Consider the following 25553-nt stretch of genomic DNA (forward strand, 5'->3'; position numbering starts at 1 on the left):
CTCTCTCTCTCTCTCTCCTCAGCCTCCCCCCAGTGTCAGCCTCTCTTTCTCTCTCTCTCCTCAGCCTCCCCCCAGTGTCAGCCTCTCTCTCTCTCCTCAGCCTTCCCCCAGTGTCAGCCTCTCTCTCTCTCCTCAGCCTCCCCCCAGTATCAGCCTCTCTCTCTCTCCTCAGCCTCCCCCCAGTGTCAGCCTCTCTCTCTCTCCTCAGCCTCCCCCCAGTGTCAGCCCCTTTCTCTCTCTCCTCAGCCTCCCCCCAGTGTCAGCCTCTCTCTCTCTCCTCAGCCTCCCCCCAGTGTCAGCCTCTCTCTCTCTCTCCTCAGCCTCCCCCCAGTGTCAGCCTCTCTCTCTCTCTCCTCAGCCTCCCCCCAGTGTCAGCCTCTCTCTCTCTCCTCAGCCTCCCCCCAGTGTCAGCCTCTCTCTCTCTCCTCAGCCTCCCCCCAGTGTCAGCCTCTCTCTCCCTCTCTCTCCTCAGCCTCCCTCCAGTGTCAGCCTCTCTCTCTCTCCTCAGCCTCCCCCCAGTGTCAGCCTCTCTCTCTCTCCTCAGCCTCCCCCCCAGTGTCAGCCTCTCTCTCTCTCTCCTCAGCCTCCCCCCAGTGTCAGCCTCCCTCTCTCCTCAATCTCCCCTCAGTGTCAGCCTCTCTCTCTCCTTAGCCTCCCCCAGTGTCAGCCTCTCTCTCTCTCCTCAGCCTCCCCCAGTGTCAGCCTCTCTCTCTCTCTCCTCAGCCTCCCCCCAATGTCAGCCTCTCTCTCCCTCTCTCTCCTCAGCCTCCCTCCAGTGTCAGCCTCTCTCTCTCTCCTCAGCCTCCCCCCAGTGTCAGCCTCTCTCTCTCTCCTCAGCCTCCCCCCCAGTGTCAGCCTCTCTCTCTCTCTCCTCAGCCTCCCCCCAGTGTCAGCCTCCCTCTCTCCTCAATCTCCCCTCAGTGTCAGCCTCTCTCTCTCCTTAGCCTCCCCCCAGTGTCAGCCTCTCTCTCTCTCCTCAGCCTCCCCCCAGTGTCAGCCCCTCTCTCTCTCTCCTCAGCCTCCCCCCAGTGTCAGCCTCTCTCTCTCCTCAGCCTCCCCCCAGTGTCAGCCTCTCTCTCTCTCTCCTCAGCCTCCCCCCAGTGTCAGCCTCTCTCTCTCTCCTCAGCCTCCCCCCAGTGTCAGCCTCTCTCTCTCTCCTCAGCCTCCCCCCAGTGTCAGCCTCTCTCTCTCCTCAGCCTCCCCCCAGTGTCAGCCTCTCTCTCCCTCTCTCTCCTCAGCCTCCCTCCAGTGTCAGCCTCTCTCTCTCTCCTCAGCCTCCCCCCAGTGTCAGCCTCTCTCTCTCTTCTCAGCCTCCCCCCAGTGTCAGCCTCTCTCTCCTCAGCCTCCCCCCAGTGTCAGCCTCTCTCTCTCCTCAGCCTCCCCCCAGTGTCAGCCTCTCTCTCCTCAGCCTCCCCCCAGTGTCAGCCTCTCTCTCTCTCCTCAGCCTCCCCCCAGTGTCAGCCTCTCTCTCTCCTGATCCTCCCCCCAGTGTCAGCCTCTCTCTCTCCTCAGCCTCCCCACAGTGTCAGCCTCTCTCTCTCCTCAGCCTCCCCACAGTGTCAGCCTCTCTCTCTCTCCTCAGCCTCCCCCCAGTGTCAGCCTCTCTCTCTCTCTACTCAGCCTCCCCCCAGTGTCAGCCTCTCTCTCTCTCTCTGCTCAGCCTCCCCCCAGTGTCAGCCTCTCCCTCTCTCTTCAGCCTCCCCCCAGTGTCAGCCTCTCTCTCTCCTCAGCCTCCCCCCAGTGTCAGTCTCTCTCTCTCTCCTCAGCCTCCCCCAGTGTCAGCCTCCCTCTCTCTCCTCAGCCTCCCCCAGTGTCAGCCTCTCTCTCCTCAGCCTCCCCCAGTGTCAGCCTCTCTCTCCTCAGCCTCCCCCAGTGTCAGCCTCTCTCTCCTCAGCCTCCCCCAGTGTCAGCCTCTCTCTCTCTCCTCAGCCTCCCCCCAGTGTCAGCATCTCTCTCTCTCCTCAGCCTCCCCCCAGTGTCAGCCTCTCTCTCCTCAGCCTCCCCTCAGTGTCAGCCTCTCTCTCTCTCCTCAGCCTCCCCCCAGTGTCAGCCTCTCTCTCTCCTTAGCCTCCCCCCAGTGTCAGCCTCTCTCTCTCTCTCCTCAGCCTCCCCCCAGTGTCAGCCTCTCTCTCTCTCTCCTGAGCCTCCCCCCAGTGTCAGCCTCTCTCTCTCTCTCTCTCTCCTCAGCCTCCCCCCCAGTGTCAGCCTCTCTCTCTCTCTCCTCAGCCTCCCCCCAGTGTCAGCCTCTCTCTCTCCTCAGCCTCCCCCCAGTGTCAGCCTCTCTCTCCTCAACCTCCCCCCAGTGTCAGCCTCTCTCTCTCTCTCTCTCTCTCCTCAGCCTCCCCCCAGTGTCAGCCTCTCTTTCTCTCTCTCTCCTCAGCCTCCCCCCAGTGTCAGCCTCTCTCTCTCTCCTCAGCCTTCCCCCAGTGTCAGCCTCTCTCTCTCTCCTCAGCCTCCCCCCAGTATCAGCCTCTCTCTCTCTCCTCAGCCTCCCCCCAGTGTCAGCCTCTCTCTCTCTCCTCAGCCTCCCCCCAGTGTCAGCCCCTTTCTCTCTCTCCTCAGCCTCCCCCCAGTGTCAGCCTCTCTCTCTCTCCTCAGCCTCCCCCCAGTGTCAGCCTCTCTCTCTCTCCTCAGCCTCCCCCCAGTGTCAGCCTCTCTCTCTCTCTCCTCAGCCTCCCCCCAGTGTCAGCCTCTCTCTCTCTCCTCAGCCTCCCCCCAGTGTCAGCCTCTCTCTCTCTCCTCAGCCTCCCCCCAGTGTCAGCCTCTCTCTCCCTCTCTCTCCTCAGCCTCCCTCCAGTGTCAGCCTCTCTCTCTCTCCTCAGCCTCCCCCCAGTGTCAGCCTCTCTCTCTCTCCTCAGCCTCCCCCCCAGTGTCAGCCTCTCTCTCTCTCTCCTCAGCCTCCCCCCAGTGTCAGCCTCCCTCTCTCCTCAATCTCCCCTCAGTGTCAGCCTCTCTCTCTCCTTAGCCTCCCCCAGTGTCAGCCTCTCTCTCTCTCCTCAGCCTCCCCCCAGTGTCAGCCTCTCTCTCTCTCTCCTCAGCCTCCCCCCAATGTCAGCCTCTCTCTCCCTCTCTCTCCTCAGCCTCCCTCCAGTGTCAGCCTCTCTCTCTCTCCTCAGCCTCCCCCCAGTGTCAGCCTCTCTCTCTCTCCTCAGCCTCCCCCCCAGTGTCAGCCTCTCTCTCTCTCTCCTCAGCCTCCCCCCAGTGTCAGCCTCCCTCTCTCCTCAATCTCCCCTCAGTGTCAGCCTCTCTCTCTCCTTAGCCTCCCCCCAGTGTCAGCCTCTCTCTCTCTCCTTAGCCTCCCCCCAGTGTCAGCCCCTCTCTCTCTCCTTAGCCTCTTTCCAGTGTCGGCCTCTCTATCTCTCTCCTCAGCCTCCCCCCAGTGTCAGCCTCTCTCTCTCTCCTCAGCCTCCCCCAGTGTCAGCCTCTCTCTCTCCTCAGCCTCCCCCCAGTGTCAGCCTCTCTCTTTCTCCTTAGCCTCCCCCCAGTGTCAGCCTCTCTTTCTCTCTCTCTCCTCAGCCTCCCCCCAGTGTCAGCCTCTCTCTCTCTCTCCTCAGCCTCCCCCCAGTGTCAGCCTCTCTCTCTCCTCAGCCTCCCCCCAGTGTCAGCCTCTCTCTCTCTCCTCAGCCTCCCCCCAGTGTCAGCCTCTCTCTCTCGCTCCTCAGCCTCTCCCCAGTGTCAGCCTCTCTTTCTCTCTCTCTCCTCAGCCTCCCCCCAGTGTCAGCCTCTCTCTCTCTCTCCTCAGCCTTCCCCCAGTGTCAGCCTCTCTCTCTCTCTCCTCAGCCCCCCCCAGTATCAGCCTCTCTCTCTCTCCTCAGCCTCCCCCCAGTGCCAGCCTTTCTCTCTCTCTCCTTAGCCTCCCCCCAGTGTCAGCCCCTCTCTCTCTCTCCTCAGCCTCCCCCCAGTATCAGCCTCTCTCTCTCCTCAGACTCCCCCCAGTGTCAGCCTCTCTCTCTCTCCTCAGCCTCCCCCCAGTGTCAGCCTCTCTCTCTCCTCAGCCTTCCCCCAGTGTCAGCCTCTCTCTCCTCAGCCTCCCCCCAGTGTCAGCCTCTCTCTCTCTCCTCAGCCTCCCCCCAGTGTCAGCCTCTCTCTCTCTCCTCAGCCTCCCCCCAGTGTCAGCCTCTCTCTCTCTCCTCAGCCTCCCCACAGTGTCAGCCTCTCTCTCTCCTCAGCCTCCCCCCAGTGTCAGCCTCTCTCTCCTCAACCTTCCCCCAGTGTCAGCCTCTCTCTCTCTCCTCAGCCTCCCCCCAGTGTCAGCCTCTCTTTCTCTCTCTCTCTCCTCAGCCTTCCCCCAGTGTCAGCCTCTCTCTCTCTCTCCTCAGCCTTCCCCCAGTGTCAGCCTCTCTTTCTCTCTCCGCAGCCTCCCCCCAGTATCAGCCTCTCTCTCTCTCCTCAGCCTCCCTCCAGTGTCAGCCTCTCTCTCTCTCTCCTCAGCCTCCCCCCAGTGTCAGCCCCTCTCTCTCTCTCCTCAGCCTCCCCCCAGTGTCAGCCTCTCTCTCTCTCCTCAGCCTCCCCCCAGTGTCAGCCTCTCTCTCTCTCTCCTCAGCCTCCCCCCAGTGTCAGCCTCTCTCTCTCTCCTCAGCCTCCCCCCAGTGTCAGCCTCTCTCTCTCTCTCCTCAGCCTCACCCCAGTGTCAGCCTCTCTCTCTCTCCTCAGCCTCCCCCCAGTGTCAGCCTCTCTCTCCCTCTCTCTCCTCAGCCTCCCTCCAGTGTCAGCCTCTCTCTCTCTCCTCAGCCTCCCCCCAGTGTCAGCCTCTCTCTCTCTCTCCTCAACCTCCCCCCAGTGTCAGCCTCTCTCTCCTCAGCCTTTCCCCAGTGTCAGCCTCTCTCTCTCTCCTCAGCCTCCCCCCAGTGTCAGCCTCTCTCTCCACAGCCTCCCCCCAGTGTCAGCCTCTCTCTCTCTCTCCTGAGCCTCCCCCCAGTGTCAGCCTCTCTCTCTCTCCTCAGCCTCCCCACAGTGTCAGACTCTCTCTCTCCTCAGCCTCCCCACAGTGTCAGCCTCTCTCTCTCTCCTCAGCCTCCCCCCAGTGTCAGCCCCTCTCTCTCTCTCTCTCTCTCTCCTCAGCCTTCCCCCAGTGTCAGCCTCTCTCTCTCTCTACTCAGCCTCCCCCCAGTGTCAGCCTCTCTCTCTCTCTGCTCAGCCTCCCCCCAGTGTCAGCCTCTCTCTCTCTCTTCAGCCTCCCCCCAGTGTCAGCCTCTCTCTCTCTCCTCAGCCTCCCCCCAGTGTCAGTCTCTCTCTCTCTCCTCAGCCTCCCCCAGTGTCAGCCTCCCTCTCTCTCCTCAGCCTCCCCCAGTGTCAGCCTCTCTCTCCTCAGCCTCCCCCAGTGTCAGCCTCTCTCTCCTCAGCCTCCCCCAGTGTCAGCCTCTCTCTCTCCTCAGCCTCCCCCCAGTGTCAGCCTCTCTCTCTCTCCTCAGCCTCCCCCCAGTGTCAGCCTCTCTCTCCTCAGCCTCCCCTCAGTGTCAGCCTCTCTCTCTCTCCTCAGCCTCCCCCCAGTTTCAGCCTCTCTCTCTCCTCAGCCTCCCCCCAGTGTCAGCCTCTCTCTTTTTCTCCTCAGCCTCCCAACAGTGTCAGCCTCTCTCTCTCTCTCCTGAGCCTCCCCCCAGTGTCAGCCTCTCTCTCTCTCTCCTCAGCCTCCCCCCAGTGTCAGCCTCTCTCTCTCCTCAGCCTCCCCACAGTGTCAGCCTCTCTCTCTCTCCTCAGCCTTCCCCCAGTGTCAGTCTCTCTCTCTCTCTACTCAGCCTCCCCCCAGTGTCAGCCTCTCTCTCTCTCTGCTCAGCCTCCCCCCAGTGTCAGCCTCTCTCTCTCCTCAGCCTCCCCCCAGTGTCAGCCTCTCTCTCTCTCCTCAGCCTCCCCCCAGTGTCAGTCTCTCTCTCTCTCCTCAGCCTCCCCCAGTGTCAGCCTCCCTCTCTCTCCTCAGCCTCCCCCAGTGTCAGCCTCCCTCTCTCTCCTCAGCCTCCCCCAGTGTCAGCCTCTCTCTTCTCAGCCTCCCCCAGTGTCTGCCTCTCTCTCCTCAGCCTCCCCCAGTGTAAGCCTCTCTCTCCACAGCCTCCCCCAGTGTCAGCCTCTCTCTCCTTAGCCTCCCCCAGTGTCAACCTCTCTCTCCTTAGCCTCCCCCAGTGTCAGCCTCTCTCTCCTTAGCCTCCCCCAGTGTCAGCCTCTCTCTCCTCAGCCTCCTTTAGTGTCAGCCTCTCTCTCCTCAGCCTCCCCCAGTGTCAGCCTCTCTCTCCTCAGCCTCCCCCAGTGTCAGACTCTCTCTCCTCAGCCTCCCCCAGTGTAAGCCTCTCTCTCCTCAGCCTCCCCCAGTGTCAGCCTCTCTTTCCTTAGCCTCCCCCAGTGTCAGCCTCTCTCTCCTCAGCCTCCCCCAGTGTCAGCCTCTCTCTCCTCAGCCTCCCCCAGTGTCAGCCTCTCTCTCCTCAGCCTCCCCCAGTGTCAGCCTCTCCTCAGCCTCCCCCAGTGTCAGCCTCTCCCTCCTGAGCCTCCCCCAGTGTCAGGTTCTCTCTCCTGAGCCTCCCCCAGTGTCAGCCTCTCTCTCCTCAGCCTCCCCCAGTGTCAGCTTCTCTCTCCTCAGCCTCCCCCAGTGTCAGCCTCTCTCTCCTCAGCACATTAGTAGTGTGCCGCAGTTACCCCACTCCATTTACTGACTGTTTTCTCCAGAGCACCTACGCAAGGTGAGGCGAGGTCTTTCTCTTACGGATTCTCTCTCCTCAGTCTCCCCCTGTTTCAGCCTCTCTCTCCTCAGCCTCCCCCAGTGTCAGCCTCTCTCTCCTCAGCCTCCCCCAGTGTCAGCCTCTCTCTCCTCAGCCTCCCCCAGTGTCAGCCTTTCTACATCCCACCTCCAGTATTAGCTTATTTACCTCCCCCCCCGTACCATTAGTCTTCCCCTTCCCCTCATGCCCTTTCTGTAGCTTTAGCGACAAGAAGGGGCGGGTACAGGGCCCTCCTTGCATGATTATAGTGGAAAAAGGCAAGGCAATAATCACCAACTAACCTGTAAGGTGCCCATACATTCTAGGCTCTGCCTTAGCGCATACCTGCTCCGCTGCCGGCTGCCCTGCTCTGGTGATTATCCTCTTCTGGCTGGCTCCAGCTTCAGTCGCATCCTCCTCCGCGGCGTGTGTCGTCTGCAGCATTGGACGCTGCAGCACGGGGCAGTGAGGTGATTGATGCGCCCGCGCGCCTCTGACCCGGAAGTGCACGCGCTGGAACTTCCGGGGTCAATCGTCTCACTGTGCCTGGCGCCTGCCGTGTTTTTGTAACAACAAATAAATAAACAGAAGTGCGTCTCTCCTCCCTCTCAACCCTCCCCCCCCCCCCGAGACCACAGCGGATTCACTAAACTGTGTAACGGAGGGAGGGGCGGGGGATGTAAAAAAAAAAAAAATAAATATTTTTTTTTTGCTGACAGAAAGTGCCGCCGCCCCGCAACGTGCTGCCCCAGGCATGGGACCACGGGTGCCTAATGGCAAATACGGCCCTGCATACACCCTACTCCACCCTCTCTTAGCACAGCAGGCAGCCCTTGGTGTTGCAGATGTAGTTATGTAAAAGATTATTTCCTTCTACACTTGCCAAAACTAAGAGCTTAATCTTCACCATAAATAATCTGTTGGCCAAGGAAATGCTGCCTTTCTACCTAGTGGATACAGACTGTTTCCAAAAGCTGTTTGCCATTACAGTCCCCCAGTACCAGTTGCCCAGACACCATTATTTCTCTAATAAAACTGTGCCTGAGCTACACCAACATGTTGCAAACATCAGCTGTTTCTTTAAAAACTCTGTGTCTGACAGGGTGCATTTCACCACTAACACCTGGCAAGCATGGCCAGGGACATTATATTTCACTGACTGGGCACTGGATGACTCTGGTGGCTGTGGGGTAGGCAGGGATGGGCTACTCCACAATTTTTGAAATCCCCAAAGCTCATAGGACAAACCTCTATATTTATCACTTCCTCCACTGCTTCTGTCTGCTCCACCACCTCTAGGGCCTCCACCTGCGACCTTGGTGGTGCAACAATCAAACATTGTATCCACTGCTGTTAATTTTACAATTTGGCTTTTTTATGCTAATTTTATACTTAAAATCAGTTGCAAAATGGCTAAAAAAAGAAAAGAAAAAAGTGAGCACCGTTTAGGTAATGAATCTGATCAGACCAGTATGAAAAAATGGTCATTCAGGTGACATTACAGCGGTACATCTGACAGGTACCAGGAGGCAGGTGTCTCAGAGCACCAGGCATACACCTGTCACTCATCCACCTATTCATTTTTAATTAATTTGAAAGCTATAAATGCTGGCCCAGACCCTGTCTCGTTAATGGCTCATGCCTGACTGCTGCAGCTTGACACTATGGGTACTAAGTGGAATTTGATGCAACTTTTATGGTGCCTCTAATTTTTAGAAATGGGCACAGAGTTATCAATTACTATTTAGCTATAGTGATACATATGTCTTGGAGGCCCACACAAGTATCCAAATATTTTTATCTCTGCTAAGATACTGTGGCAGGAGCACAGACTTATCAATCAGCAGTTATATGCTGATATGTCTATTTGTGGCAGGCCGCAGGGCCAGAGATTTAGCTATCAGAATTTAGATGCTGAAATTTCAATTGGTGGCAGGACAACAGAAGTAGCAATCTCTATTTAGATGATCAAATGGTCATTTGTGGCTGGGACCCACAATTACGACTATTTAGATGATGAAATGGCAATTTTTGCCTGGACCACAGATTTTGCAATCTCTATTTAGATCAGTGGTTCAACAGATCATGTTTTCAGGATTTCCTTAATATTGTACAGGTGATGCCTTGATAATGATTCCATCACCTGTTCAATAGTAAGGAAATCTTGAAAACATGACTTGTTGGGGGCCATAAGGACTGGAGTTTGAGAAACACTGATTTAGATTATCAAAAGCAGTTTTTAGCTGGACCACACAGTTACCACTATTTAGATGATTAAATGGCAATTTTTGGCTGTACCACTGATTTTTCCCTCTATTTTGAGGCTTAAATAGCAGTTTGGAGCTGGAGAATGGATTGTGCACTATTTAGAGGCTGAAATAGTAATTTGGAGCTGGAGAACTGATTTTGCAGTATTTAGAGGCTGAAATAGCAATTTGGAGCTGGAGAACAGATTTTGCACTAATTAGTGTAATGCCTGCCTGGATCCACAGACTCAGACGGAAGCCACTCACCAAACAAGACCCCTAGAACCCTGAAACTCTTTAACCCATAAACAGGGATTTGAAATTACACAGGGCTGAAGGTGATCACTACCTGTGGAAGGCTGCAGTACGATGAGAGTAGTACTCAGGCAGGGTCAAACCGGGAAATGCAAAATAGGGACAGAATCATACAGGCAAGGACGTAATCAGCAAACATAGCAGAGGTCAAATCCGGATCGGGCAGCGAGTTACATAAATAGCAGGCAGGAGGGTAGTCAGGAAACAAGCAGAAGTCAGAACACCAGAATCACTAAACAGAACAGGGCGGGACAGGAACCAGGAATACAGAACTATCTTTTTCAGGGGTCAGCATACAGGAGTGGAAATAATAAGGGTGTGGTGTCTTCCCATTGGCTGTAGATGAATAATGGTAACTTCAGCTGGAAGACACATGCCACCTACAGTCAGCCAGTGGTACTGCAGATCCCGAGGAAACCCAGCCCAGTGGATGAGCGAAGCCTGCGCCCACCAGTGCCACTGGCATCGACTCCTCTCCCATCACCAGCACTATCTATGGCAGGAACACGGCGTCACCTGGTGATCGAAGTAGAAGTCGCTGGAGCGGACTCCGGTGGGGACGCAATAATTAGAGGCTGAAATAACAAAATTGGAGCTGGAGAACAGATTTTGTACTATTTGGAGGTTGAAATAGCAATTTGGAGCTGGAGAACAGATTTTGCACAATTTAGAAGCTGAAATAGCATTTTGGAGCTGGATAACTGATGTTGCATTATTTAGAGGCTGAAATAGTAATTTGGAGCTGGAGAGCTGATGTTGCACTATTTAGAGGCTGAAATAGCAATTTGGAGCTGGAGAACTGATTTTGCACCATTTACAGGCTGAAATAGCAATTTGTGGATAACCACACAATTAGCAATCACTAGTTAATGAAACTACAACCCTACACTTCATGCCCCTGCATTTCCCTACATTATCGCACTCCTAAATATCTCAGCTATCTAAAATTAAACCCACTAGCTAAGCTAACTGTCTAGCAACAGCTGGATCAGCACTGTCCCTTAGCTGTAACAAACAGTATTGTTTATTTTGTCACTTTAGCCCTCTTGAAAATAAAAACGTGGGACCAAAGCAACATTTTAATGGAAAAAAATGGTAATTTTAATTTTCTAAGTCTGTTATACAATTCTATGAATCACCTGAGCATTAAAAAGGCTCACTTATTCCTTATATGAATTCCTCGAGGGGTGTAGTTTCCAAAATGGCATCCGCAATCTATTCTAGCTAAAATGACACTCCTTAGCTTCTGAGTCATGCCGTGCACGCAAACAGTAGTTTTCCACCACATATGGGGTGTTGGTGTACTCAAGATAAATTTCAGAACAAATTATATGGTGCATTTTCCTTACCCTTATGAAAATAAAAAAAAATTGGGGGGCGAAGCAACATTTTTCTGGGAAAATTTTTATTTTTCTTTATTTTCACAGCTCAACGTTATAAAATTCTGTGAAGCTCCTGGGGGTTCATGGTGCTCACCACAAATCTAGATAAATTCCTTGAGGGGTGTAGTTTCCAAAATGAGGTCCACTGGGCTCTGAAAACCCAATATAGCATTCACTATTCATTATAGCCAATTTTGCATCTGAAGAGTTGAATGGCACTCCTTCCCTTCTGAGCCTTGTCATTTGCCTAAAGAGTAGTTTTCAACCACATATAAGGTATCGGTATACTCAATAGAAATTGCACAAGAGATTGTATAGTGCAATCTCTCCTGTTACCCTTGTAAAAATGCAAAATTTGGTGCTAAAGTATTAATTTTGGGAAAAAGAAAACTTTTATTTTTTTCTTTCCACATTGCTTTAGTTCCTATGAAGCATCTAAAGGTTTAATAAACTTTCTGAATGTGGTTTTGAGCAGTTTGAGCTTTGCAGTTTTTAGAATGGTGTCACTTTTGTTTTTTTTTCAGTCATATAGGTCTCCCATAGTACTTCAAAAATTATGTGGTCCCTAAAAAATGGTTTTGTAAGTTTTTTTGGAAAAATTAGAAATTGCTGATAAACGTTTGGCCCTTTTAAATTCCTTGCAAAACCAAAAAATTTAAATATGATGTTGATGTTAAGTAGACGTGTTAAATTTCTTAGCTATTTTCTGTTATATAATGCTTTGGTTTAAGGGCATAACATCAATACTTTGAAAATGGCAACATTTTCAAAATTTTCACCTAATTTCTGATATTTTAAAAATAAACGTAAAAAAATATCATACTAAATTTACCACTGACAAAAAGTATAATATGTGACAAAAAAACAGTTTGAGAATGACTGTGATCAATTGAAGCGTTCCAGAGTCCTTTCTTCATAAAGTGCACCAGTAACTTGTCACCAACAAATCCAGAATTACATTCTTTTCTCCAGGGGTTAAGGGGGTTAAGGGGTTAAATACTTAGCCTTGGCATCGATTTACATTGTCAACTCAGAATGGTAAGTTGTAACTCCTCCTTCCTTTAGAATCCAGGAAACCTCCCACCAGGTCATTGAAGCTACATGCTTAATGGTAACTAAAAAAATGATTGCTAATTTTTTAATCTTCTTTTTCAGAGTCATCATCGGTAAAAAACAGATGCACTTTCTTTTCTCACAACAGCAACACTTTAACCTTTTACCTTAATGTAAATGACACAAACAAGGAATTACGGGTGTCTTTGTTTAGAGGAATTAACAAAATGAGCACAGTTTGTGATGGATTTTTCAATGCCTCCCAGCTGCCCTTTGATTACAATAACTGCAGAATAATTCCATCGGCAAGTTATGTCACCTTTCAACTACAAAGTCTTCATGAGAATGATACAGACATTTACTTCTTTTGCAAGGAAGTTATGTATCCCCCTCCTTACATCTTTGAATGTGACGAAGGCACTATCATTCATGTGAAAGGTAAGTCTAGAGGAAAGTTTCAGTAAGGATAGAGAGTAAGATTTGCTTAGAGTCTTATATGCCAGACTAAAACTGATGTACAGCTGAGTAACATGTATTAAATTTATTAAGAGGCATGTGTGCCTAATAATAAGTTAGATGTACCTTTGGTGGTCCATGCAACAGTATCTAAAATATAGTATTGCTCTACAGCAGCAGTTAGCTTAACGAGTCAGAATCAAGTGAAAGTATTAGTAATACAGTTTATTCTCTGTGTGTTTCAAAGTATTCCAACTTCTTCTTCAGGAGAATATTTGTGGTTCTCCTGAAGAAGTTGGAATACTTTGAAGCAAGCAGAAAATAAACCACACTACTAATACTTTTGCCTAATTTTTATGGGCTACACACCTGCAGTGCAAGTCAACCACAATCTTGAAACTACCAACATTACAAGTTGGGTTTGCGAACCTGTGGAGCCACAGCAGCAGGGACCCCGTTTGATACTAATTAAGTGTTATGTCTCACAAAACTAGAGATGAGCGAACTTGTTCGAAAAAAGGTTCGCCAATCTCCCATTTGGCACAAGCCTTTGCTCGTTCGGGTCAGGATGGGATTCATGAACACTTCTCAAAATGAGCCGGCCCAGAAGCAATGTGACAGTCATGTGGGAGACTCCATAAGTATAACTGTCCTACTTTATTCCTTATTTTATTTCTTTTGCAGCGCCCTAGCCCCTACTAACACCAGTCCCTTAACCCCTAAGGCGGCGTCACACGGTACGATGTATTGTGCGATCGCACCTGCCCCCGTCGTTTGTGCATCACGGGCAATTAGTTGCCCGTGGCGCACAAAGTCGTTAACTCTGCCACACGTACTTACCTCCCTAACGACGTCGCTGTGGGCAGCGAACATCCTCTTCCTGAAGGGGGAGGGACGTTTGGCGTCACAGCGATGTCACACAGCGGCCGCCCAATAGAAGCGGAGGGGCGGAGATGAGCTGGACGTAACATCCCGCCCACCTCCTTCCTTCCGCATTGTCGGCGGCCGCAGGTAAGCTGCAGGTCGTCGTTCTCGATGTGTCGCACATAGCGATGTGTGCTGCCTCTGGAACGATGAACAACCTGCGTCCTCTACAATCAACGATGTTTTAAAAAGGGGCGACGTGTCAACGATGGACGATAAGGTGAGTATTTTCCATCATTAATGGTCGTTCCTTGCTGTCACACGCAACAACGTCGCTAATGATGCCGGATGTGCGTCACGGAATCCGTGACCCCAGCGATATATCGTTAGATCTGTCGCTGTGTGTGACGGGGCCTATATTAAAACCAGGCTCCTTAGCCCTTAGTAACACACAGGTTTTGCCTCCCATTGAATTCAATAGTTTTTGGATATGTTCGTCTAGCTGTTCATCGAACACCGGGAATGTCGGTGAACATGAACTGAACTGGACCTTGCAAAGTTCGCTCATCTCTATAGACAACCCCAATAGATGAACAAAAACACCTTACACTACTGTAATCTACATGACACCCTACTGCACTTTCCTTGTTCCTTCAGAAAATACCATTGCTTTAGCAAACACTCCATGTACAGTTAGGGTCAGAAATATTTCGACAGTGACCGAATCTTCCTAATTTGAGCTCTGTATGTTACTATTTTTTATTTAAAATGAAAAAACTGAGATGCAATTGAAGTGTAGACAAACAGGTTTAATTAAAGGGATTGAACAAAAATATCCTGTGAAATGTTTAGGAATTGCAACCATTTTTCTACAAAGCTTTTTCCTTCAAAGTTAATTTTACAATAAATAAAATGATCATTTTTAATACTTTGTAGAGAATCATTTTGCATGCAATAGCTGCCTGAAGTCTGGAAGTCGTGGATGTCACCAAACGCTGGGTTTCCTCCTTTGTGATGCTTTGCCGGCCTTTACTACAGCTGAATTCAGTTGTTGCTTATTTGAGTCTTTTTAGCTTAAGTTCTGTCTTGAATATGTAAAATGCAGCTCAATGGGGTTGATATCTATTAACTGATTTATCCATTGTAGAATATTCCACTTCTTTGCCTTAAACTCCTGGGTTGCTTTTGCAGTATGTTTTGGGTCATTGTCCATCTGTTCTGTGAAGCGCCATCCAATCAACCATGCTACACTTGGTTTAATCTGAGCAGAAAATAACACCCTCTGTACTTCAGAATTCATCCGGCTTCTTCTGTCTTCAGGCACATCATCAATAAACACTAGTGACCTAGGGCCATTGGAAGCCTAGTGCCTGGCCATCACAATACCTCCATCATGTTTTACAGAAGATGTGGTGTGCTTTGGATCATTATCTAATTTTTTCACAAGTTTTTTTTTTTTTTTTTTTGCCTGTAGAGAAGCTTATGGGAAAATGCATGAAAAAAATGCCAATGGGCTCATTTTGTTCAAAAAAGAAATGGTAGGTACGAAAAAGTGGGAAAAAAATCCACCAAGAAAGAGAAAGGTTTGTAGGGCATTTGATTTATTCCTATTGACTAACAGGCAACAGACAATGACAAAAAACCCAGAAAAATATCATCCTGGAGGACATCTCCACATACATTTTTCTAGTAGTACCTGGCTATCTTTTTTATAAGAGGACTCGTCAACTGTTGTGAGATTGCCATTTTAGTAAATACTTGTACTCCCATACAGGGGGAATTCTGGATGATCCTTTCTAAGAATTTTGCTTTACTTCTGTTCTTCCTCCTGCAAATGAATAGATAAATTGACTTTCCTCCAAGATATGAATGAATAAAATGATAGTTGGGTGTTAGCATGTTCTTTATTAGTGGGGTGTGTAACGCCACACTTGATTTGATAAAAATATGACAGGAAATGAAAAGATTAGTATCATCACCCACTGCAGGGTCATATTTTTTTTTTATAACAATGATATTGTCATATAAACCTATTCAAATGAAAAAAATTACAAAGGCATTATGTTAGGTCTTAATGAACATGTCAAAGCTGCATGCAAAGAGCAGTATACAGGCATGACTTATGGTGCTGTAGCCTGCATACTATTGGAATATTATGGAAATTACACAGGTCTGCAAAAATTTTTTTTTCGAGAGCTGTTTTGGTTATTCCACATAATCCTTATGTTTTTGAGCCCTCTGAATCCGATAATAACCTCCGTTTTGTCATAGGACATCACGTTTTCTGACAATTTAAGTAACTATGTTAAATAAGACAATACCTCAAAATAAATGAAAATAGACTCATAAAATTAAATTTTTATTACAAATGTTTCATGAAAATCATTTTTTTTAACTGCAATGAGCTCACTAACACACACTAAAATCGATTCATCTTCCCTGTGAGGCTTCTCTTGGTACATTTACGCTTGTGAGTAGCATCTGTAATGTCTCTCTGAAGCGTCCAACAGTAGTCTGCCATCATTGTAATGCTCCATCTTCCCTGGTATCTTCTTTCCATCTCTTTAATGTCCTGGTGGAATCGTTCCCCTTGCTCTTCACTCACAGCTCTTAAATTTTCAGGAAAGTTGTCAAGGTGGGAATGGAGGAAATGCACTTTCAAACTCATCAGGCAACCTAAAGCTTGAAATGCTTTCAGCATTCTTCCGACGATTTGTTTGTAGTCGTCAGGGTCTTTGTTATTGCCTAAAAATTTCTCTACGACCTCTTTAAATGCTGTCCACCCTTCTTTTTAAGGATGCGTCATGGTATTGATAAACTCTTGATCAGCTATAATCCTTCTAATGTCTGGTCTGACAAACATATCTTCCTTCAATTTTGCCTCTAAGAGGCCTGGAAACTTGGCGACCAAGTATTTGAGGCCTTCTCCATCTTTTGGAAGTGATTTTACGAATTGCTTCATCAATCCCAAATTTGATGTGGAGAGGTGGTAGAAGAACTTTATGGGGAGGAACCAAAGTTTCTCGGAGGACATTTTTTGAACCAACTTTGAGCACCCTCGGCTGCCAATTCTTCTTGGTCCAATGATTTTGTCGGTCTCGACTGTCCCATAGACAGAGAAATCAAGGGTATTTGGTATACCCAGCTTGTTGCCCGAGCAGCATGCACAAGACTTTCAAATCCCCGCATATTTGCCAACCGTGGTCTTCATATTTAAGCTTACGAAGAACCAATTTCAAGTTCTCGTAGGTTTCCTTGAGGTGTACGGAATGACCTACAGGGATGGAAGCATAAAAACCGCCGTTGTGGAGTAAAACTGCTTTGAGACTTCTTTTTGAAGAATTATAAAAAGACGCCATTGCGCTGAATCATATCGGATTTTGAATTGACCCATCAAACCTTCGACATCGATGCAATAAACCAACTTATCTTCCTGGGCAAAGTAAGGAACGAACTCGTCTTCACGATGTCTGAAACATGAAAAAGACACTCCTGGCAACAATAAATTCTTGCTTTTGAGCCTTGAGCTGAGTAACTCAGTGGCATCTTTGGGAAGGTTTAAGTCTCTTACCAAATCATTCATCTCCTCCTGGGAAAACAATTTTGGCCTTGTATCAACTTCAAAGTCAGAATTTGATTAATATGGTTCAGGTATGACTCCACCTTCATCGGACATAGTTATCTCTTCCAAGGAAGCAGGGGCCTTGGGTACTGGTATATCTGTGCCATGGGGTATGGGACGAATTGCTGAGTGAATATTGGGGTATGAAATGGAATGCTTTCATTTTTAATTATACCGTTTCACAGAGCATGAACAAAAGTAACAATCGTCACTATGGTTCTTTTGCTCTTGGCATACCATAGGAATCCCATAACGTAAAGCTTTTTTCTTACCCTTGAACCAATTTCGGAGGTCCTCAACACACAGTTTGCACACTTTATGAGGCGCCCAAGCTTGATCTCCAAGCTTAAGTCCGAAATATGCGAAGTATACTTTTTTCACAAAATCTGTAATATTCAGCTATTGCTTCAACAGTGTATATTCACCACAAATGTAACAGAAACTGTCAGGCAAATTAATACACTTTCGCTGAGCCATAATGCTAATTTTGGGAAACACGGTTGAATATGAAGAGCTAACATGAACTGCGATTAAAAAGTGTGAACAGGCGAGAACAAAGATAAAACAATTGAAACAAGCCCGGGCATGTCAGAGCCCGCTCATTCAGCTTGCAAAATGTTGATGCTTGTTTCATTAGCTCTCTCTGAAAGTTCTTTTCTTTGAAAGTTATAGTTTTTTGGCATTATATATCTTCAATTCATTGATGTGAATTAATTAATAGTAATTTTGACTTTCAAAACCCTAAAAAAAAAGAAAAAAAAATTATGAAAAATTTACTAAATTTGAAGAGAATTTTGCATTTTGTGGCAAATCCTGACGTCCAGGATTTTTTTCAATATTTTTTTCATTTTCAGCACACCATAAAATTATTTTATTATTATAGACTTGATAAAATTGTTATAAATTTTATTAGTTTGGAAAAAAAACCAAATAGTTAAAAACATTGCGTCTTCCAGAAGACGCAGTTTTTAACTATTTGTATTATTATATACTAATAAAGTTTATAATGATTTTATCAAGTACGTGAATATCCTGGAATTGGAATAATCTATCTTCAGGTGCTGGAAGTATACTCCTTTTTGCTCTGCAATTTTATCCCTGGTGTCCTTAGATAGCTCTTTGGTCTTGGCCTTGGTGGAGAGGTTGGAGTGTGGTTAAGTGTGTGGACAGGTGTCTTTAATACAGGTAACAAGTTTAAACAGGTGCAATTAATACAGGTAATGAAAGTGACAGGACTGTGAGAGCCAGAGTTCTTGCTGATAGGTGATCAAATACTTATTTCCTGCAATAAAATGCAAATTAATTATTTAAAAATCATACAGTGTGACTTTCTGGATTTTTTGGGGGGATTCTGTCTGCAACAGTTGAAGTGTATCTACGATAAACATTACATACCAATCCACTCCATGTAGTTGGGAAAACTTACAAAATGGGCATTGTATCAAATACTTACTTTCCCCACTGTATGTGTCTCATTGAAGCCTAAGGCTGGCTGTACACCTCCGTCTCCTCCAACTGTTCTGCTACATGTGGGGCCTCTGTTCTAAGGGATTTAGCTGTAAATGTCAAGCGCTAGCACAGAGGTAGTGGTATCTGTGAATCCCACAACCAGGATTTGGATAATGGACGTGCATTTTGAACCTTCAGCAACACCAATGCTTGTGAGTCGCTACACTTAATTTAAAACCTAATCACGAAAAGAGGAATAAAATTTCCCCCAACAATCTAGAAAATTCACAGCAAGAAAGGGCAGCTGTGTTTACATGCCCAGGCCACAGAAACAAATGCACTCACATGATGCAGCATACCCCCTAATACACTGTGTGCAGAATTATTAGGCAAATCAGTATTTTGTTCACATGATAATTTTTATACATGTTGTCTTACTCCAAGCTGTATAGGCTTGAGAGCCAACTACCAATTAATTAAATCAGGTGGTGTGCATCTCTGTAATGAGGAGGGGTGTGGTGTAATTACCTCAACACCCTATATAAGGTGTGCTTAATTATTAAGCAACTTTCTTTCCTTTGGCAAAATGAGTCAGAAGAGAGATTTGACGGGCTCTGAAAAGTCCAAAATTGTGAGATGTCTTGCAGAGTGATGCAGCAGTCTTAAAATTGCCAAACTGTTGAAGTGTGATCACAGAACAATCAAGCGTTTCATGGCAAATAGCCAACTGGGTCGCAAGAAGCGTGTTGGGAAAAAAAAGGCACAAAATAACTGCTCATGAATTGAGGAAAATCAAGCGTGAAGCTGCCAAGATACCATTTGCTACCAGTCTGGCCATATTTCAGAGCTGCAACGTTACTGGAGTATCAAAAAGCACAAGGTGTGCCATACTCAGGGCCATGGCCAATGTAAGGAAGGCTGAAAAACGACCACCTTTGAGCAAGAAACATAAGATAAAACGTCAAGACTGGGCCAAGAGATATATTAAGACAGATTTTAGAAAAGGTTTTATGGACTGATGAAATGAGAGTGACTCTTGATGGGCCAGATGAATGGTCCAGAGGCTGGATCAGTAAAGGGCAGAGAGCTCTACTCTGACTCAGACGCCAGCAAGGTGGAGGTTGGGTACTGGTATGGGCTGGTATCATCAAAGATGAACTTGTAGGACCTTTTCGGGTTGAGGATGGAGTGAAGCTCAACTCCCAGACCTACTGCCAGTTTCTGAAAGACAACTTCTTCAAACAGTGGTACAGGAAGAAGTCGGTATCATTCAAGAAAAACATGATTTTCATACAGGATGATGCTCCATCACATGCATCCAACTACTCCACTGCATGGCTGGCCAGTAAAGGTCTAAAAGATGAAAACATAATGACATGGCCCCCTTGTTCACCTGATCTGAACCCCATAGAGAACCTGTGGTCCCTCATAAAATGTAAGATCTACAGGGAGGGAAAACAGTACACCTCTCGGAACAGTGTCTGGGAGGCTGTGGTGGGTGCTGCATGCAATGTTGATCATAAATAGATCAAGCAACTGACAGAATCTATGGATCGTAGCTGTTGAGTGTCATCATAAAGAATGGTGGCTATATTGGTCACTAATTTTTTGGGGTTCTGTTTTTGCCTGTCAGAAATGTTTATTTCTACATTTTGTGCAGTAATATTGGTTTACCTGGTGAAAATAAACAAGTGAGATGGGAATATATTTGGTTTTTATCAAGAGTAATAGTTACCTGCACAAACAGATATACTCCTAAGATAGCCAAATCAAAAAAAATCAAACCCACTCCAACTTCCAAAAATATTAAGCATTGATATTTATGAGTCTTTTCGGTTGATTGAGAACATAGTTTTGATCAATAATAAAAAAATTCCTCTAAAATACAACTTGCCTAATAATTTTGCACACAGTGTATATACCTCATATACAGTATGTCCACCCATATCCTGTCCACCGCCATTAACTTGAGAACGGCGGCTGCTGTAGGCATAGAAGTGGTGTCTAGGTATAGTAAAGTAGCCATGTGCTACGCAATGAAACCACCTATTATGCCACCTGGTGGAAAACAACAGAGTTAGCATTTTTATCTTGAAAACGGAACGAGATAGTGAAAAAAAGTGAATTAAAAAATTGTAGGTCATCATCAATTCAATACCAATCGACACCTTGCATACAGAAATGCTATGATATGACACCCATGACCCCCCCAAAACATTGAATGCTGGTTACGCATATGGCGCTCATTTAACTTTGATGCCTAATGTGGCCACCATCAGCGGCAATGCACATCTGGACTCTGGACAGCATACTGTATCTTGCTGCACGTTGTGCAATATGGTATGTTACATGTTTGCCCAAGCATCTGTGATACATCGTCGTAGGTCCTGCAATGTTGGTGGAGGGGTCGCATACACCTGCTGTTTGATGTAACCTCACAGAAAGAAGTCCAATGGGGTCAGTTCAGGTGAGCGTGGAGGCCACTCCACGCAGCCACCATGCCCATTGACTTGTAGGAAGGTCTCCATGAGGTATCTGTAACGTCCTGGAGGTGGATTCACGGGACCGTGCACCAGACTCCCCCAGAGAGGCAACCAAGAGCTAACCCCTATACAGGGACTGTCTGGTCACCCCACCAGAGGGCCTCAATGCACGGCAGCCGGAACACAGGGAGTACGGGGTACGGGTCCTTCAGAGATCGGTACGGGAAAGGACTAATAGTCCAACGGGAACCGGAGGCAGGACAGATGACAGGAACTGGGTAGAGGTGCCGAGTAGTCACAGCCAACGGGGTCCGGATCCAGCGGGACGTGCAGGCTGGAGCTTCCAGGTAAAGTCCAGGTGACAGGTTCAAGCTGACGGGAGATTTCAGGATCCTCAGCAAACAGTCACCGGGACACCTCCTGGGTAATGGGTACTCTGGGACCAGGTCAGGATGGCAGACGGGGTCTGCGGAAGAGACAGGGTTAATCTGGGTACAAGACACAGAGGGACCTGAATACCTAGCTATGAGAACACATTGATCAGGCACCGCCCACATGGAAAGGAAGTCCTAATATACCCTGTACCTGCAATTGACCATATCCTGTTTCCGGGACCCTGGCCCTTTAAGAAGAGGTTAGTGAATGCGCGCGCCCTAATGCGCATGCGCGAGGCTCGTGTGCCAGAGACCAGAGCAGGAAGCGGTGCAGGAGATGCAGGGGGACCAGACAGAGTGTCCTGGGTTGCAGGGGGACGCCGGGAACGGCATGGAGGACGCAGAAGAGGGAGAGTGAGGGGGGCAGCCGCGGGCAGAAGCACCGGGAACCGGAGCGGTGAGTGACAGATGGCGCCGGAACCCGGGGAGCGTGACAGAATCGCTTCATGTCCACAGCCTTTTGAGTTTTAGACATTCTAATCATAGCATTTCTGTATGCAAGGTATTGAATTGATGATGCCCTACAACTTTGTAATTCACTTTGTTTTGTCTATCTCGTTCTGTTTTCGAGATAAAAATGCTAACTCCGTTGTTTTCCACCAGGTGGCGCAATAGGTGGTTTCATTGCGTAGCACATGGCTTCTTTACTATACCTAGAAACCACTTCTATGCCTATAGCTGCCGCCATTCTCAAGTTAATGGCGGTGTACAGGATATGGGTGGACACACTGTATGTACATATATATATATATATATATACACACATACATACATACATACATACATACATACATACATACAATGAGCCAACACTGCGGCGCTGCTGCTAAAAAGAACAACATATATTTGTATCAAGACAAACATTGAATTTAGATAAGGAGAGGTCATTATTCCCCTATACTCTTCCCTGGTTAGATCCCACCTGGAATACCGTGTACAGTTCTGGGTGCCACAATTCAAGGAAGACATCGATATATTGGAGCCAGTCCGGAGAAGAGCAACCTAGTTGGTAGAAGGTCTGCAAACCATGTCCTATGAATACTGGCTAAAGTAACTAGGAATGTTGAATTTGCAAAACAGAAGGCTAAGAGGAGACTTAATAGTGAGCTACAAATATCTATAAGGTAGTCACAAGGTAGTAAAAGAAGCAATGGGATGAAACTAAAAGGAAGGAGCCACACTATGTTCAAGGGCTGCAAAAATATAAAAAGAAGGGGACTGCAATAGAATCTAAAAGACACATAAAGGAGAGACTCAGATTTCAATATTTTCCCATTATTAAGTAGGTGGACTCTTAGACTATTAAAGCCTGTGTGCAAGGGTTGCTGAAAATTATAAGGAGGTATGGCAGTACAACCTGGAAGATGCATAAAGGAGGGCCTCATAAATCATAATATTTTTTCCGCATTTTAAGGAGAGGGACTCCTAGACTAGAAAAGCCTATGAATTATGGGCAAGATCTGCCAAAATTTAGAAGTTGAGACTCCAATGCACTTTGGGAGACATGTAGAGGAGGGCCTCAGAATACAATTTTTCCCATTATTAAGGAGTGGGACTCCTAGACTAGTAAACTTATGCAATATTTGCAAGGGCTGTCAAAAATTAGAAAGAGGAACTGCACTAGATGTTGAAAGACATGTACAGGAGGGCTTCAGAATACATTTTTTTTTACCATTATAAAGGAATGAGTCTCCTAGACTAATAATGCCTATGCACTATGTACAAGGGCTGAAAATAATTAGGAGGGACTCGTGGAAAATAGGTCTCGTGGATGAGCTTGTTTTTTATGCTGCTGCAGAAGGCACAGATTGAACTGGCCGATGGCTTCGACCTCTGCGTGCACCATCAGCAACACGTCTACTTCCCTGTCCCTTATCGCGTTCCTTGCACATATTAAATTAGGTAGATGATATATGCCTGCAAACTTAATGGCAATAAAAGGGAATAGAATAGATGTAGCCCTCCCTGACAAGGGACTTTTGGTTTTAGGGTGCAGAATAGAGATGAGCCACCCCCCTAGTGTTCGAGTTCGGTTTGTTTCGGCGAACAGAGGACAAGTTTGTCGAATGTTCGACGAACATTCGACAAACTAATTCGAGCCCCATTGAAAACAATGACAGGCAAACACAAACACATAAAAACACATTATACATGTACACATACAGTTAATAAACATTGCCATAACACTTACAGGTCCCCGTGACGTGTCCTGCACTCTGTCTCCAGCCGCTTTTCCTTCCGATAATCGCTGCGTCCTCCCGGTACCCAGCACTGATGAATGGACCTATCGTGACGTCAAAATAGCATGTGACCAGTCATGTGTCTATTATCTCATTGGCTACAGACTGGTCACATGGCTAGACGTCAGTGCATCTCTCCGGTATGCGGTGCTCGTTCCAGCATCTCTGTGTACCGGCGAAATGCTCTGGCACATGGTCGGCTTCCCCGTTCCTGCATGTGGGCGCTCTTTGCAGAGTCAGCCCACATGCAGGGACTGGTTGCCACAGCCGGTAAATAGCTGCACCGGGAATCACGTGATCAGAGATTGCCGTTGCCATAGTAACGGTGGCAGCGGTGACGTCACCGCTTAATGCCTGCAGCCTCTGCTCACTCACTGAGTGATTAGACTGCACGGAGCAGCAGTGTCTTCCTCCCATGCAGTGCTGTCTGATGTAGCAGAGCTGCATGGGTTGAAGGAGAAAGAAGACAGAAGACCAGGTTCATGGAGGGCTGACAGGGAGTATTAAATATGGAGTCTCTAATGTGTCTGTGCATTTATTTCTGTTAAAGTATTTTTTCTCTGTGTGGTGTATTTTTTTAACCCTTTATTGGAGAGTCTTAATGGCCGGGTCAAACTTACCTGACATTAAGAATCTCTGGCTTAATACTAGCTAGTAAAACAAAGCTAGTATTAACCCATTATTACCCAGCAAGTCACCCGGCTTCAGGGCTGCTGGTAGAGTTGGATACAGCGCCAGATGATGGCGCTTCTATGAAAGCACCATTTTCTGGGGAGGCTGCGGACTGCAATTCGCAGCAGAGGGGCCCAGAAAGCTCGGGCCAACCTGTGCTACGAATTCCAATTCCCATCTGTCTAGTTGTACCTGGCTGGACACAAAAATTGGGCGAAGCCCACGTAATTTCTTTTTTTAATTATTTCATGAAATTCGTGAAATTAAAAAAAAAGGGCTTCTGTTATGATCTGGAACCATGGAAGACCACCACAAATCATTGGTTAAAGGTGAGAAGAGCATTGGCAACTAATCTGGCCGCATCCCCTTACTAACCATCACAACTAGAAGTAGCCGAGGGGTGAACTAACATCCTGTGCACCGCGAACCCAGCCGGAGAACTAACTATCCTAAAGGTAGGAAAGATGAATAACTCTCTGCCTCAGAAAATAGACAAGAATAGCAAGCCCCCCACATTAAAAGACTGCGGTGATATAGGAAAAACACAATACACAGATAGACGACAGGATTAGCAAAAGGTGAGGCCCAAACTGACTAAAATAGGAAAGGACAGGAAAGGGACTGGTATAGCACGATCTGAACTCCGTCCTATACCAGGTGCCCTTGTCATACCAATGAACAGAAAACAAGAATCATAACAAATTCAACAAGCCACAAACACATGGACCCAAAGGACCTATACTCCACACAGAACTGCAGGGAGTTCCCCAGCCAAGACTAAAGGTCCAGTCACACTAAGCAACTTACCAGCGATCCCAACAACGATAGGGATCGCTGGTAAGTTGCTAGGAGGTTGCTGGTGAGCTGTCACACTGCGACGCTCCAGCGATCCCACCAGCAACCTGACCTGGCAGGGATCGCTGGAGCGTGGCTACACGAGTTGCTGGTGAGCTCACCAGCAACCAGTGACCAGCCCCCAGTCTCCTAGTTACAGCACACATCAGGTTAATTAACCCGATGTGTGCTGCAGCTAAATGTGCACAGAGCAGGGAGCAGCGCACACTGAGCGCTGGCTCCTTGCTCTCCTAGTTACAGCACACATCGGGTTAATTACCTGATGTGTGCTGCAGCTACATGTGCACAGAGCAGGAGCTGGCAGCACAGGCAGTGAGAGCGGAGGAGGCTGGTATCAAAGGTAAATATCGGGTAACCAAGGACAGGGCTTCTTGGTTACCCGATGTTTACATTAGTTACCAGCCTCAGCAGAAGCTGGCTCCCTGCTCACTGCACATTAGTTGTTGCTGTCTCGCTGTCACACACAGCGATCTGTGCTTCACAGCAGGACAGCAACAACTAAAAAATGGCCCAGGACATTCAGCAACAACCAACGACCTCACAGCAGGGGCCAGGTTGTTGCTGGATGTCACACACAGCAACATCGCTAGCAACGTCACAAAAGTTGTTCGTTACCAGCGATGTTGCTAGCGATGTTGCTTAGTGTGACGGGGCCTTAAGGGGAAAGATCCTTGCATGCAAAAAACTGAAAACAACCACAGTAAATGACAAACCCAGATAAGCAAAAGAACAAGACAATAAATAAAGAGCAAGCACTTATCTGGGAAAGATATGGTGTGGAGCAGGATGAAGCAGGCTG

General features: G+C 47.7%; 1 protein-coding gene across 1 annotated transcript in view; it reads left to right on the top strand.

The window, feature by feature from the left end:
• The window catches only part of LOC142245983 (T-cell-specific surface glycoprotein CD28-like), a 204329-nt gene that overhangs the window by 136788 nt on the left and 41988 nt on the right, over nucleotides 1-25553 (top strand). Inside the window, exon 3 of the mRNA XM_075318993.1 lies at nucleotides 11782-12117. Within this exon, the coding sequence (XP_075175108.1) occupies nucleotides 11782-12117 (336 nt within the window). The remainder of the gene's footprint in view (nucleotides 1-11781; nucleotides 12118-25553) is intronic.

The sequence above is a fragment of the Anomaloglossus baeobatrachus genome, chromosome 7 (genome assembly GCF_048569485.1).
Source record: "Anomaloglossus baeobatrachus isolate aAnoBae1 chromosome 7, aAnoBae1.hap1, whole genome shotgun sequence".
In the NCBI taxonomy this organism is placed as follows: Eukaryota; Metazoa; Chordata; class Amphibia; order Anura; family Aromobatidae; genus Anomaloglossus; species Anomaloglossus baeobatrachus.